Source organism: Candoia aspera, chromosome 2, assembly GCF_035149785.1.
Source record: "Candoia aspera isolate rCanAsp1 chromosome 2, rCanAsp1.hap2, whole genome shotgun sequence".
Taxonomy (NCBI): Eukaryota; Metazoa; Chordata; class Lepidosauria; order Squamata; family Boidae; genus Candoia; species Candoia aspera.
The window spans coordinates 61879364-61895784 of record NC_086154.1 but is presented as its reverse complement, the minus strand read 5'-3'; the positions used below and the strand labels follow the sequence as shown (position 1 = coordinate 61895784).

Genomic DNA, 16421 nt, shown 5'->3' with positions numbered 1-16421 from the left:
AGCAGAATTCTGGGGAGAGAAGGGTTGTCAAGCATTTCCTGCCTCACAACATTGCTGCACGCACCACCACAACATAGAGTAGATCTTCAAATGGGCTTCATGCTGGGCCTTAGCAGATAGAGTTGAGTGCTCATTGCTGCTTCAGTTCCTGCAGTTTATCCAGGTCCTGTGGGTGTCAAGTGTCCTAGCAAGTTCTGTATTCTGCCCAACGGGGCATTGACTGAATCACTGGGAAAACCAGACACAAACCCTTCTGAGACTTCTTGGAATTCAACAGGATCCAATAACTTGTTCTGGTGGACTTCCTAATACATCCACTTCCCCTACAGTGTTGAGATGTTAGCTCCTAATCCAACCTTAATCAGAGGAAATGATAATGGTATAGGACTAGATTGGTTACAGGTCTGACTTTGTACGAGGTAAATGTACATATCCTTTTGTGTAGATTGCTTATGATGGTATGTATATAATATACCTATGATTTTCTTTCCTATGTGGATTAATATAGGATTTCCTTAGAAGCTTAAGGAAAATCCATAATTTAGTGGCATAGCACATGCTTTACATGCAGAAGGCCGGAGGGCTGAGAAAATCTTGGAAAGTTACTGCTAGTTAGGATCAGTTAATCATAATTATTTGAAAACATGCATTGTGCTAAGCTGTGATTTGTTCTTACTTTGATTTGTAGAAGAAGAATGGTTGTAAAAAAAAACCCCCAAAGAATGCCTGGTTCACATATCATGCTAAGTCAGAAATCAGATTACAAAGAGCTAAGTGCAGAGATTCTTCTAAACAAAACACAAACTACGTTCTCATTTAGTATAATATACAAACCATAAGATAGCCTTCCATAAAGCTTCATAAGATATTATCTATTTAGTGATTAGTTTGTAACTGAAGGGATGGCACTTGACCCCAAATCGGATGTTTAGCCGGAAAGAAGGGCTCTTTCCTAATGAGGTGGCTCAGTGGTTCTCCAATTTAACGGTACCCCAGTCCCCTTCAGCAAAGGATCGTTACCTTGTCGTGGTGCTGGAGCTTGAGCACCTCAATGATGCCATGAGCTAAACCGTGAAGGGCCACCCAAGACGGGAAGGTCATGACAGAGAGGTCAGACTAAATGCGATCCCTGGGGAAGGTAATGGCAACCCACCCCAGTATTCTTGCCGTGAAAACTAAATGGATCAGTACAACCAGAGATATGTCGGTATACCATCGGAAGATGAGACCCCCAGGTCGGAAGATGGTCAAAATGCTACTCATGCTCAACTAGCCCCAGACGTGATGACGCAGCTAGCTCAAAGCCGAAAGGACGGCTAGCGGCCGACGGTGCTGGTGGTGAACGGTGAATCCGATGTTCTAAGGATCAACACACCATTGGAACCTGGCATGTAAGATCTATGAGCCAGGGCAAATTGGATGTGGTTATTGGTGAGATGTCAAGATTAAAGATAGACATTTTGGGCGTCAGTAAACTGAAATGGACTGGAATGGGCCACTTCACATCAAATGACCACCAGATCTACTACTGTGGACAAGAGGACCACAGAAGAAATGGAGTAGCCTTCATAATTAATAAGAAAGTGGCTAAAGCAGTGCTTGGATACAATCCAAAAAACGATAGAATGATCTCAATTCAAATTCAGGGCAAGCCATCTAACATCACAGTGATCCAAATATACGCCCCAATCACAGATGCTGAAGAAGCTGAAGTAGAGCAGTTCTATGAGGATCTGCAGCACCTACTGGACAACACGCCTAAAAGAGATTTTATTTTCATCACAGGAGACTGGAATGCTAAGGTGGGCAGTCAGATGACACCTGGAATTACAGGTAAGCATGGCCTGGGAGAACAAAACAAAGCAGGACATAGGCTGATAGAATTTTGCCAAGACAACTCACTCTGCATAACAAACACTCTCTTCCAACAACCTAAGAGATGGCTTTATACATGGACTTCACCAGATGGACAACACCGAAACCAGATTGACTACATCCTTTGCAGCCAAAGGTGGCAGACATCTATACAGTCGGTTAAAAACAAGACCTGGAGCTGACTGTAGTTCAGATCACGAACTTCTTATTGCACAATTTAGGATCAGACTAAAAAGATTAGGGAAGACCCACAGATCAGCTAGATATGAGCTCACTAATATTCCTAAGGAATATGCAGTGGAGGTGAAGAATAGATTTATGGGACTGGACTTAGTAGATAGGGTCCCGGAAGAACTATGGACTGAAGTTCGCAACATTGTTCAGGAGGCGGCAACAAAATACATCCCAAAGAAAGAGAAAACCAAGAAGGCAAAATGGCTGTCTGCTGAGACCCTCGAAGTAGCCCAAGAAAGAAGGAAAGCAAAAGGCAACAGCGATAGGGGGAGTTATGCCCAATTAAATGCAAAATTCCAGAGGTTAGCCAGAAGAGATAAGGAATTATTTTTAAACAAACAATGCATGGAAGTGGAAGACGACAATAGAATAGGAAGGACAAGAGACCTCTTCCAGAAAATTAGAAAAATTGGAGGTAAATTCCACGCCAAAATGGGTATGATCAAAAACAAAGATGGCAAGGACCTAACAGAAGAAGAAGAGATCAAGAAGAGGTGGCAAGAATATACAGAAGACCTGTATAGGAAGGATAGCAATATCGGGGATAGCTTTGACAGTGTGGTCAGTGAGCTAGAGCCAGACATCCTGAAGAGTGAGGTTGAATGGGCCTTAAGAAGAATTGCTAATAACAAGGCAGCAGGAGACGATGGCATCCCAGCTGAACTGTTCAAAATCTTGCGAGATGATGCTGTCAGGGTAATGCATGCTATATGCCAGCAAATTTGGAAAACACAAGAATGGCCATCAGATTGGAAAAAATCAACTTATATCCCCTTACCAAAAAAGGGAAACACTGAAGAATGTTCAAACTATCGAACAGTGGCACTCATTTCACATGCCAGTAAGGTAATGCTCAAGATCCTGCAAGGTAGACTTCAGCAGTTCATGGAGCGAGAATTGCCAGATGTACAAGCTGGGTTTAGAAAAGGCAGAGGAACTAGGGACCAAATTGCCAATATCCGCTGGATAATGGAAAAAGCCAGGGAGTTTCAGAAAAACATCTATTTCTGTTTTATTGACTATTCTAAAGCCTTTGACTGTGTGGACCATAACAAATTGTGGCAAGTTCTTAGTGGTATGGGGATACCAAGTCATCTTGTCTGCCTCCTGAAGAATCTGTAGAACGACCAAGTAGCAACAGTAAGAACAGACCACGGAACAACGGACTGGTTTAAGATTGGGAAAGGAGTACGGCAGGGCTGTATACTCTCGCCCTACCTATTCAACTTGTACGCAGAACACATCATGCGACATGCTGGGCTTGAGGAATCCAAGGCTGGAGTTAAAATCGCTGGAAGAAACATTAACAATCTCAGATATGCAGATGATACCACTTTGATGGCTGAAAGCGAAGAGGAACTGAGGAGCCTTATGATGAAGGTGAAAGAAGAAAGTTCAAAAGCTGCCTTGCAGCTAAACCTCAAAAAAACCAAGATTATGGCAACCAACTTGACTGAACTGGCAAATAGAGGGAGAAAATGTAGAAGCAGTGAAAGACTTTGTATTTCTAGGTGCGAAGATTACTGCAGATGCTGACTGCAGTCAGGAAATCAGAAGACGTTTAATCCGTGGGAGAAGAGCAATGACCAATCTCAGTAAAATAGTTAAGAGCAGAGACATCACACTGACAACAAAGGTCCGCATTGTTAAAGCAATGGTGTTCCCCGGAGTAACATATGGCTGCGAGAGCTGGACCATAAGGAAGGCTGAGAGAAGGAAGATCGATGCTTTTGAACTGTGGTGTTGGAGGAAAATTCTGAGAGTGCCTTGGACTGCAAGAAGATCAAACCAGTCCATCCTCCAGGAAATAAAGCCAGACTGCTCACTTGAGGGAATGATATTAAAGGCAAAACTGAAATACTTTGGCCACATCATGAGAAGACAGGACAGCCTGGAGAAGATGCTGATGCTAGGGAGAGTGGAGGGCAAAAGGAAGAGGGGCTGACCAAGGGCAAGGTGGATGGATGATATTCTAGAGGTGACGGACTCGTCCCTGGGGGAGCTGGGGGTGTTGACGACCGACAGGAAGCTCTGGCGTGGGCTGGTCCATGAAGTCACGAAGAGTCGGAAGCGACTAAACGAATAAACAACAACTGTCCCCTTAAATCATACATGAATTTGTGCAACTCCCATGAATAAATCTAATAATTTCACTGCAGTTAAGATCAGGCAGGAAATAAATTTCTTGTTTTTAATAGTTCTGTGTATCAGAGGGGTCTCAGATTGTGTTGGAGGATGTCCACAGGGTATGGTAAAAAAAATCAAGATGGCTATGACACTGTGACCAAAGCTCCACCTGTTTTTTATGAGTGGCGGAGCTTTGAGAGCCTCATCATTGTGCCATATTGATTTTTTTTTTATACTCCTGCTTTGTGGAACCCCCGCCACAGGCTTCCCCAGGCAAAGTGTGGAGCAAAGCAAAGCAGGAGTATATGACAGTGTTCTCAGTGTGCCAGTGCAGGCAAAGCAGGAGCGCTGTCAAAACTGCTTGCCCTTTGCTTGGCCAAGGTCACAGCTGGTTCACAAAGCAGGGAACAAAGCCCAGAGGGATTTTGACGGTGCTCCAGCTTTGTCTGGGCAAGGCTGATCAGGTTGAAAAAGAATGTACAACCCCTCTCTAAATTGTCCATGACATCTCAGGGGGAGGGTCACAGTCTCCAACTGACAGCCATTCCCCTGACTCTGACTTTTTACATAATTCTCCCCACCCGTCTTTTTCTCCTACTCCTCTTGAGTATTTTTCTCCCCTTCCTTCTCTAAACATCTCTCTACTTTGTTTATGGATCTAGACATAATTTCCTTTGTCATCGTAAGGATGATGTCTGACTTTTTAAAACTGCAGCACTGCCTTCTGGATTTAGGTTACTTGGCAGATTCCTGGCTTGACAATATATGCAAACTGAAAATGACCTCCGCTTTTCCAAACAAGTCATAAAAACAATGCATAATGCTGGTTGTTTTAGCAATTGACTAGAATTTTATTTAAACTGCAATTCGTGGTGTTCCTCTAATGAAGACCAGGAATCTGCTAAAGTGAAATGAAAGGCTTTGAGGGCCTTTGGTAAGTGAATAACCATCATTTTGACTATTGTTTTATGATACAGCAGTTTTGTTTTTTATTGGTCTTTATGATTTTACTATGTTTTACATGTAAGTTGCTGGTGTCATTTTTTTCAGTCTGGCAGTAAATAAATGCAATAAATAAATAAACTCTGGTGATGACCTCCCCTCAGTTTTTTTGCTGACCATTTTTTGCTCTTGCATTTAACTCAAAACGTAGCACTGCGTGCAAACTGTTCCATTATCTGTGCACTTTCCTTTTTTTCTCTTATCGTTCCCTCTATACAGTAATAGCAAATGGAGATTGTAAACATTCAGCTGATCTCACCCAAGAATAATTAATCAGGTTGTCTGGGGCTGCTGGGCACTGTAGTTCAGCAACATCTATAGGGCAACAGATTTCCAATTCCTATCATACCTGGATAACTTTTTAATATCCTTAGCAATACGTACTGCAGTCGTGTTAGCCTGTAGCTACTACACATTCCACATATTTAATTGCAGCTCAGTCATTCCATGTATATGTATAAAAACATTCCTCAGAACAGCCCACACTTCACATAGCTATGATTTTAAAATACTGCTGTACTTCCTAGAGAATGAATCTGCATAGTTGCAGATTTGTATAATACAGATACTGCAGAAGGAGAATCTAGAACACTGGTAGTGCAAAATAAGTTTTTTTTTAATTTCCTTGGCAGTACTTATTTTTCTGGTCTGCTGTGCAAAGCAAATAATTCTGCCAAGTTTTAGCCTGATATATTTAAAGTTGAGGTATGAATTATGCATTACTTTGTAACCCTTTGTAAATGGCCACAACAGATTCATTGAATGATCAGATTCAGTCATTTATAACTTCCTGGTATCTGATAGAGAAGGAAATGAATGACTTCAGGAGGCTTGGAATAGACTGCAGTTAGAGTTGGATGTGAAGATGGCAAGAGCTGCAGGCATCTGAAACGGATCGTCCCAACAGGATATCTACTGTAGTTTCAGGCTTTAAGGGACTTTCCTGGAGAACCCAGAAGGCTCCACAGCACCTTTCAAAAATGGGAAGAAAATAGCCAGATGACAGAAAATCAGGATTCAGAGGTAGGAAGAGCAGCACCTGCAAGTGGACCAAATAGAGAGCTGCAAATGCTACATCTACCCTTCCTTATCATCTGCACTGTGACTTCTTCAAGCTTTCTGGAGTAGGTTGAAGATTACATACAAAATGGAAGGGATAGCCACCCTTCTATCACCTCCACATGCAGGTGATAGAAAAAATAGCAGCAGTGAATGAAGCAAAAAGATACAGAATGAACTAGATCAAATATGCCCTGTGAAGTATTGGGCCTGCAGTGTGGACAAGGATAGACAATTGTGTGTCCTCCAGAAGTTTTGGATTTCAATTTCCAATAGCTCCAGCCAGCATGGCCAATTGCAAGGGACTGTGGGAATTGTCATTCAAAACTTCTGGAAGGCATCATTTTGCACACTACCTGGTACAAAGAAAACAATTGTGCCTTATTTCTTCTGCTCTCAAAAGAAATCCCATCAGGCAACCCCCTTGAATCTGCTAGACTGCATCTTGAAAGCTACATGCAGCTCCTGAGAATCAAGCGTGTCTTCTGAAGGTAGTAAATAGTGAAAACATTAGCTCTGTTACTGTGCTAGGATTCCTCTGCTGATGTACTAGAGAGGGAGATTGGAGACTGGAGAAGAAACCAAGACAGTCAATATACATAGGATGGATAGACATAGCTCCATTTTCTCATTTTATTTTCACAATTTGATTTGATTCAAGCTCCTGTAGTGAACCTCAATGGGTCCCCTGGTTTAAATCCAACATTTATTTGCTACACTGCTCCATATTATACTTGTTGATTTGAATGCATTAAGTTGGATCTAAGTCACAGCATTTTATGGAAGATCTCTTCAAGCCACTGGTTTTGCTTCTAGACGAGGCCTTACACTACCGAGCAAAAAAAAGGTAGATCTTGCTGGAAGGAGATCAGTCTTGGTCTATATGAGCGTTTCCCCTTCTAAAGCAGCCTGTGGATTTCCCTCCTCACTGCTGCTGCCACTTCCTCCTTCCCCCATTCTTCCTCCTGCGAGGAACTACTGTAACCTGACTTAGCAAGCATAGTCTCACTCTTGATTTTCCATCTTTTCAGCCACCTGAAGTTCAGAGTCCAGCCCTTGCAGAGAAGAAGAGGCAGCAGCTGCTATGATCCAGACACTGGTCTTCCTTCTGTTGCTGGCTGGGAAAGGGACTACAATTACCACCACCAATCCCCGTGTGAAGCTCTCCTTCCATGGTAAAGATGGGGTAAGAGGTGGGAAGGCAAGAGAGTCTGTCCATCTTGAACGGAAATACGTACCAAGCGTTGGTTCTGGTGAATCTCTTGCGTTCTGATAGAGCAATACTCTTGTTACTAGGATGGTGTGAACGATGTTAAGGTCTTCTTGAGATGAGCTATGAAACAGTAAGTGGAGACAGAGCTTATATTTGTGCAAAGTGGAATCTGGGACTAAATGTGACAGCTACTAATCTGTGTACAGAGGTTTTGCATCTTGCATCGTTGTAAACTGCCCAGAGTCCCTCTGGTGGGAGGAGATGGGCGGTGACAAATTTGATAAATAAATAAATAAATCTTGTGAGGACTCATTTGCCACTTTGCCTCTGCTGTTCACCTAAGACAGACAAATTGTATCCCAATTCTTCAGGCTGTAACTCAGGTAGAAAATTTTTGACCTGTGCTTGGACAAGGAAAGTCTGTTGATGAGAATCTGGAATAACCTTATTCTTGTATTAGTAAAGTGAAACTGGACCACGTTCCTACTTCCAAGTCATGTGAAGCACAGAGCAACTTTCCTCAACTGAGTGGCATTATCTCTGATGTTGGTGCAGGGGCACTGAGGTCTGAACTGAGTTCAACTCATCCATTCTGAAACTATTTATTTATGGTAAAGAAAGAGATGCCAAAGAACTTGAGATTTATGCCATTCTGAACACTCTGGGAAATCCAAAGTAGAAAATTGGTTTGCTTCTAACATTGGAGTCTAAGTGGTGATGTTAATTCTCCAGAGGTTTAAAACGTATGAAAAGCATTTGGCAAAGGTCTGATCACAGGCAGCAGTACAATGATTTTTTAAAGTAAGACAGATTAATGGACAATAAATTGATTGCTATTAATCAAAATGTTCAGAACATATGACTAACATAAACCGTATGTAATCTATTATGTCCCATTCATTGGATTGCTGGAAATAATTAATAGTAAGAATTACAAATCCTTGAGCGTGGCCTTAAAGTGAAGATAGTGTCTGTTTTGAGTCAAGCTCCTGACGTCTTCACAGACATATCCTTTTGTTTTCTTGGCTATAACAACAAAGAAGTTTGCCATTGCCTTCTTCCAGGATGTTATTTTTGACTTCCCAGGCTAGTTTACAGGGTTAGTATTTCCTAATGGTCTCTCATCCAAACAAGTGCTAATTAGGTCTAATTTTTAAGTTCAGCTAAGGCCTAAAATAACAGGAGAGCCAGTTTGGTGCAGTGGTTAAAGCACTGGGCTAAAAATCCAGAGACCATGAGTTCTAATCCTGCCTTAGGCACGAAGCCAATTGGGTGACCTCAGGCCAGTTACTTTTCTCTTAGCCCTAAGAAGGAGGCAATGGCAAACTACTTCTGAAAAACCTTGCCAAGAAAACTGCAGGGGCTAGTCCAGGCAGTCTCCGAGGATTGGACACGATTGAATGGATTAAAAACAAAACAAAACAGGAACTATTTAATGGAGATTAGACAGTCCATTAGTAAGATATGAGAATGATATTTTTACAAGAAACATGATACAAAGATGTTTGGCTCCATGAGGATATGAAATAAGAAACTAACTGCCATATAGTCAGAGTAATGATTTCAGAGAATTTATTTAGTTATTGAATTTTCTCATTTTTGGCTTGATTTTTAGGAAAAACCCAGTTCACCTAAACCATCCTCAATCAATGCATTTCTAGCAACATTAAATATATATATATATAGGAGGCTTATAATTGTTATTCCTTTCTGAGCCTAGGCTACACAGAGCTCAGTTATCTTTTTTTTTCCTGCATAAATAGACTTAAAAAAAATCTTAAGATTCATCAGATCAGATCTGTCCATGAACATTTGAACACACCCTGTTCTACTGATAAATAAGTTTAGCCAAGTTCTGTAATTACATTCTGTAATGTTCATACATTTTTTAATACTGTTTTTTTTTTTTTTGGCAACAGAGTTTACTGTACCAAAACAGCAATAAGTGCTTGTGGAATTAGTTTAAAATGAGTGTCAGATTTTGGCAGATTCTGGCTTGTCATGCTGGGACTCTGGTTAGATTTGCCAGTGAAAGTGTAATCACAAGGGAAAATTTCTGCCGGACTTCGCTCTCTCTCCCAAACACCACTCCTATCAACTAGCCAAATCTGGTGACCTTCTGGAATATCTTATCTTTTTGAGTGATTCCCTGAAATTGCTGGGCAGTGAAAGTTGTTGTTCAATTTTCAAATTCCTAGCCTGTAAGGGCTCAAATTTCAGCTTTAAGAGATATGAATTGCTGGGCGAGAAGAAATGTTGTCCATATGGGGGGTGGAGGAGGACACCATACATGGGAAGAAGTGATAGCAGATGGGCCTTTTGAAGGTGAAACCCTAATTCTAAGCAGGCACTTGTCCTGGAGGAATGTGGGAGTGTTTGGAGGATATTCACTATTTTTCTATTATTCCAGAAACCTATTTATGATTTTTTAAAAGTTGAACCAAAGTCAGGCTTGATTGGCCGATTTGGCATTGCACTTCCCAAAGGGGAGCAGTTGTTTATCCTGGTCATTTAGTTGGATCTCAGATTGATCAGAGACATGAGAATCAACCAATCAAATGACTCTGGATAGAAAAATCTGTGTTACACCTTACCTTCAAGCAACCCACCTGCTCTCTTGACAGCCCTCTTTATAAACTAATAACTAAATCGTAGCAGGCAGCAAGAATGATGCAAAAGCCAATTGTTTCCTAAAGAAGCTGAGAACCTGAAGAGGTCCTGTTCATCTGTCCAGCATGAGCAACATGGAGGCCTAGGAAGCCAAGGCTTATTTATTTTATTTTGGTGTATTTATGGGGCTTATAGGCTGCTCCAATCCACCAACTCTTGAGTGGCATACAACTCCCCAATAGGTAACTGGGATTAAAATAACTGTGTTGATTTAAAAACAACCCATATGTAATATTCCTTGAGAACTGGAAGTCACAGCTAAAACAATGACAGTAATATTTTTTTTACAAATCCAACAACCTCAGGGATAGTCACAACAATCTAACCCCTTGACTTGGTGAAACAACCATATTTTCGCCAGTCTTCTAAAAACCAGAAGAGAAGCCAAACACATTTTCCTAGAGGAGGGGATAGTGACTGAAAAGGCATGCTTACCTGGCCCCTGGAAGTGACGATCCCTGATCTCTCACACAGTGAGCCCACCCTACTGGATTTTATCAGGTGGAATGACATTACTGGAAAAAGGCAGTCCCATCGATATCCAGACCCTGAACCATGAAGGGCTTTACAGGTGATAACCAGCACCTTGAATTACACCTGGAAGCTGCCTGGCAATCAGTGGGGCTTTCAAAATAAAGATCTTACCTGGGTGTCTCAAGGTGCAGCTGCATTCTGGTCCAGCTGTAGCTTCCAAATGCTCTTCAGAGGCAGCCCCACGTAGAGTGTGTTGCAGTAGTCTAACTGAGAGATCCCTAAGGCACTAGTGACAGTGATTGCTGTTCCAGGAAAAACTGCAATTGGCGCACAAGGCAGAGTGCAAAGACCCCCCTGGCCGCATCTGCGCCCCAAGTAGGAGCTGTAAGTCCAAGAAGACCCCCCATGTGTGAATTTGGGGAGGGCCATCCCATTCAGAGTTGATGATGGAATCCCAGCGGAGTCCGCAGCCTTCAGAGCAAGCCGTTCCATCTTGCTGGGCCGAGTCTCCGCCCGTTTCTCTGCACCTAGACTCGGGGAGGTTCATCACGATGTGTCCATGTAGTTGAACAGTATGAAGAGTTGTGGAAGTTCAACTGTTCGTGCAGCTGCTCTGAGCTATTGTAGACTCTCCTTTCTTGCTAAATGGGGCTAATTCCTAAGAGTTCCTTTTCTCCTAAGTTTTCATTTATTTTAATCATGACGTTAGTGTACACATACAGTATGTATGTATGTATGTGTGTGTATGTATGTATGTGTATATATATATATATATATATATGCTAGTATTGTAGTAGTAGTATATATTAGTAGTGTATTATCACTTGTGTTATTTTTGTCTTTGTTAATGTAGGTGCTGTGTGGATGTACGTATGTATAAATAGATGGATAGATAAATAAAATGGCCCTGTGGCCATTTCTTCTTGGCCACTGGAGAGACCAGAAATTCCTTGACAACCAAAGTGTTATTTTTTGCTGCAGGGGAATATCGTTCTTGTAGAGTATCTTCCAGTGATAATTTCCTTAAAGCCTGCCATTGCCTCCCACCTTGCTGACCTTCCCGCTGGCCCCTTCCCCTCTCCTCCTGCTCGCCTGCCCCTCTCTCTCCCCCGACCCTGCCCCCAGACAGGTCTCTGTGTTCCCTGCTCCTTTCGCCTCCCCTGCCCTTCCCCAACCCCCAGAAGGCAAGGACCTTGGCCTCAGGCCAGCAGCAGTCACTGCCACACTGGGCCAAGTGCGGGTCCCCCCAAGGCAACAACCAGCAGGGGCTGCTCTCTTGGGGGCAGTTGTCATGTTCTCCAACAGGGGTGGACATGGGCGAAGGGACAGCAAAGGCGAGGGGAGCAGGGGAGGCAAAGGTGAAGGATTCCCACTTGGCTCAGTGGGGGCAGGCAGCAAAGAAGAAGATCCTCCCCCCACACTGCCCCTAACTCCCCACAAAAAGCAAGCTGCCACCTGCGTGAGGACAGTGCCTCTAACAGCCTCATTCCCAAGGTGCTGTGGGGCCAGCAGCTTTGGGAATAACATCTTTCCCTGTCTCCAGGATAGCCGAAAAGCACGTCCTTGGAGTTGCTTTTCTTTGAAGTTTTAGTCCAGTTTTAACCTCAAGGGATCTAGTTTAAACTAGGAAACAGGGAGGAGAGACCTTCCACAGCCTCTTAGACTTTTCTGCCAGTCTATTGAATTTCTGCACTAGCTGCAAAGGACAGAAAGCCTCTTCCTCTCTGACCAGCATAGAAATGCACCACCGAGGTGACACATGTATGGGACAGAACTCTCCACCAGCCCCCTTCATAAAAGGATCTCCTCCTTCTCCTCCTCCTCCTCCTCCTCCTCCTCCTCCTTGACAAAACTGCAGAAGGGGACAAGAAAGACCAGATCCAGGTTAGATGATGCAGTTCACTGAAGCTAAACATGAAACTCTTCTATCTGTAGATTAGCCAGAAGTGGAGACTGCAGCCTGAAAAGGGCAGGAGGTACATGGAAAGAAAGATGAAATGATGGAGAAGCCCAACCTGACAGTTCTTGTTTATCTGTGCCAAGGGCAGGCAACCTAGCACCCATGGATACTTTATTTGGATCTACATGCCCCGATGACTCCTGGGATATGACTGTGAGTGTTGGGAGAAAGAGAAAGAAGGAAGGCAGGCTTTAAAAGAATCTGTATTCTGTGATTCAGACTCTAAATCACCTTCTTTCCATCACCCCTTTAAAACTATCTGTGAAATTCAGCACAACAGCCACATTGTGAATATGATCACTGTACTATGATGGCATCTGTGACATCTCTCAACTTACTGCACCAAATGTGTTCACTGCCCCTAAAGGATTGGAGACCATAATCAGTACTAGAGTTGTGATTAAGGTCTGGGGCTGGGGCTGGGGCTGGGGCTGGGGCTGGGGCTGGGGCTGGGGCTGGGGCTGGGGCTGGGGCTGGGGCTGGGGCTGGGGCTGGGGCTGGGGCTGGGGCTGGGGCGGCCAAGATTCAAGTGAACCCTCAGTCATGGCAAGCTGCTGGGTGGCTTTGGGCCAATCTCAGTTTAACCAAATACATGGGGTTGTTGGAAGGAAAAATGTGTATGCAGCCTTTTGCTCCTGGAAAAAAAGGCAGGATATAAATTTAATTAAATAAATAAGTTGGTGCAGCCAATCTGGCTGTGACTTCTCTGTCAGCCCTTGCAACTGACATCAGCAACAGCTCATTAGCGGGTGGACTACTCCCCTGCCAGTCACTTTCTTTCACTTCCTCACAATGGCTTATTTGTTCCTGCTGCTGAAAGCAGATTAGGCTCTGGATGTAAAGAAAGAGCCCTTTCTCTGAGCAGATGCCTGTTGGGCTGGGAGATTAATGTCACGCTGGTTGAGACTGGTAACCTATTAAAGTTGGTGGGACCAGTCAAAGAGGGGGCTGAAAAGAGGGGTGTTAGGATGGGATTTGATACAGACAGAAATTGGATTTAGGATGGGGCAATCAGATTATAATAGCAGTTTCCCCCACAGTCAGCTCTCTGCCAGTGGCTTGAATGGCTCTAAGCTGGAGCAGATTGATCACAAACTGCTGGGTTCTGCACGTGAGATGAATCTTAGATTCAGACATGCCACTACTTGCATTTCTCAGCACACACACCCCTTGGAGCCCCAAGGCAGTGCTCAGTGCAAAAAAAGGGCCATTTTCTGCCATCCAGTAGGAGACAATGTTTGTTGGGGCTGTTAGGTAGAGAAAATAAGCTGGTGTGCTTGCTTCTTTCTCAATAAAGACAGTTTCCTGGCTAGTAAGCAACAGGCAATTTTAAATGTGCAGAACTCCCTACAAATAGGTGGAACAGGTAACCCATTTGTGTTTGTCAGAGAGAAGAGGGGCTTAAAGGCTATCTTCCTAACACCTTTGCAGTCCAAGGGCCTTTGCCAGTCCAGGTCATGAGACCTTTCCTTTTATACACTTATGATTGCTGTGTTGAATGCAGCAAAGTGACAGGAATTTCCAGGGATTTAATGATGATCCAAGACATGAGTAGTGTGAATAAAAAACAGAGGAGTGCATAGGGCTCAGAGGCCAGATCATGGCACTGACTTGACCAAGGGCACCTAACGTTTGTCTGTAGAGACATGGATGCAGAGAAGCCTTTTGATAAAATGTATTGGCAGTAGCTATTTGTAATTCTTTCACTTGTTTTTCTTTTTTGTCTGGAACTCTGAAAATGCATTATTTATTTCCAAAAATATTAGTGAGGACTAAAGGGATTCTTAGCAGAGAGAGATAGACTGTCTGCTTTACTGTTTGGTTTGTGTTTGGAAACTTTAGCTTGTATAGTTGGACAGAGGGGAGATTCACAGTTTGTCCCCTGCAGGTAAGGAGTACATAAAATGCAGCACTCCTGTTTAAGTTGATAAATTAGATTTAGGGATAAGATTAAGATTAGGGTTACATCTTTATTGACAGACGTGCATCTTCCGTACCAAAATTAATATAATTAATTGATGGTTTTTGAGACTTTTTCATACAATATTAACTGGTCTGAAACTGATGTTTTGGGGGACCATTAACTGGTCTGTCTGGACAGTCTTGAGGGTGGCCATAGGCTGTAACTGACTTATTAAAATTCTCTCTGTGTCTCTCTGCCTCTCTCTGCCTCTCTCTCTCGTGTGTGTGTGTGTGTGTGTGTGTATCAACATAGTTACATTTCTTATTAATTGGAGATTGTTATTCAGAAAATATGGATTTCTCCTTGTGTTAGCTTCTAGGAAGACATGGTGTTAAATAGCACACCAAGTCCAATTTGATCCTAACGATCCTGCTAAATTAACATTATGGGGGAATCCAAAAGTGCAAATAGCAGGCCAATCCTCTTACTGGAAGTATTGGATGATTGTATGCCATAGGTTAATTAACAGGATCAGATGATAGTTTTTTATATTAGAGAAGTTGTAGCAGAAATACAATTGTTGAAAATTCTGAATGTACTATCCTTAGTTAGAACATCCTAGAGATGGGCCATCAGCCATGTGTTGGAATTCCTTCTAGTACTAGAGAATTTAGAATGCACTTTACATAATAAAATCATAATTAGTAGTTTTTTTTTCATGTCAGAAGCACCTACTAAGGCACTTCTGTGTTGAAAGGATTTATTTATTTATTTGATTTCTATAGCTGCCCATCTCAGCGAGTGACTCTGGGCGGCTTACAACAATATTTGCCAGTGACATCACTGTTGCCTAGGGGATGCCCACAGGGGCTCCTTTCATGTCCCTGTTATTTTCCCACCGAAGTGGTACCTATTTATCTACTTGCATTTGCATGCTTTCAAACTGCTAGGTTAGCAGGAGCTGGGACAAGTTGATGGGAGCTCACTCCATCATGCTGCTTGCGCTCTCGGGTTTCAAACTGTCGAGCTGCCGACTTTAATGGTCCTCTGACTCAGTGTCTTAACCACTGAGCCACTGTGGCCCCCCATAATTAGTAATAATAAGCAGTCATTACAATATATTAAATTAATTGTTCAATAGTATAGGGAGGCATAGAATAAGGAATTTGAGCATCTAATACATGAATGTCAACAGAAAACCATATGGGAATCTGTGTCACAGTTCCATAGATTTTAAATTATGACTAATTCAACAAAACTCATGTCTGTTGGATACCAGTGCATATTTTCAGAAGAAATGGTTGGAGATGTGATGCTCAAAATACAAAATTGGTTAATTTGATGCAGTTTTGTGTCATAATTATTTCATTTTTGGGGTTTTGAAAGACTCATTGTTTTTTGCAGATATTCATGCACTTTTGAATTATATACCAATGGTTTAAAAGGTAATAGGGCTACGGAAATGGATAGTGCATGCGCTGATGATTTCAAATAAATGAATAAATAAATAAAACATTATGTTACAAGGAACTCAATTCTCCATCAGTTATTACAGTAGTCAGAAGAACTTACCTTTCTTTCTACATTTGAAGAAACATTTCACCACAGAAGTCCTGATTGGAGGATTTTTTCAAAATGTAGTCTGCATACACTAGTTTATATGTTCAATTTTGCATCTTTCCTATTATTAAATTAACTGACTTAATTTTAATAATTTGGTTGTGTAATAAGGTGTATGTGTGTGTCTCTTGTGTATAAAAGTCTTACTTAGGATGTGACAGATGTGAAATTGTAAAAAGTCCCCCCCCCCTTCAGCATATACAGTAAAACATAATTTTAAAATTTCATCTGTACAGGCTTATCTGGGAAAAGAAATCTCTTAGTTCTGTTCAATCAGTCTATTT

General features: G+C 42.3%; 1 protein-coding gene across 1 annotated transcript in view; it reads left to right on the top strand.

Moving 5' to 3' along the window:
* Positions 1–16421, top strand: part of SEMA3B (semaphorin 3B) — a 51895-nt gene that overhangs the window by 11839 nt on the left and 23635 nt on the right. The window contains exon 2 of the mRNA XM_063291983.1: positions 7329–7472. Coding sequence (XP_063148053.1) covers positions 7382–7472 — 91 coding nt within the window. The 5' untranslated portion in view covers positions 7329–7381. The remainder of the gene's footprint in view (positions 1–7328; positions 7473–16421) is intronic.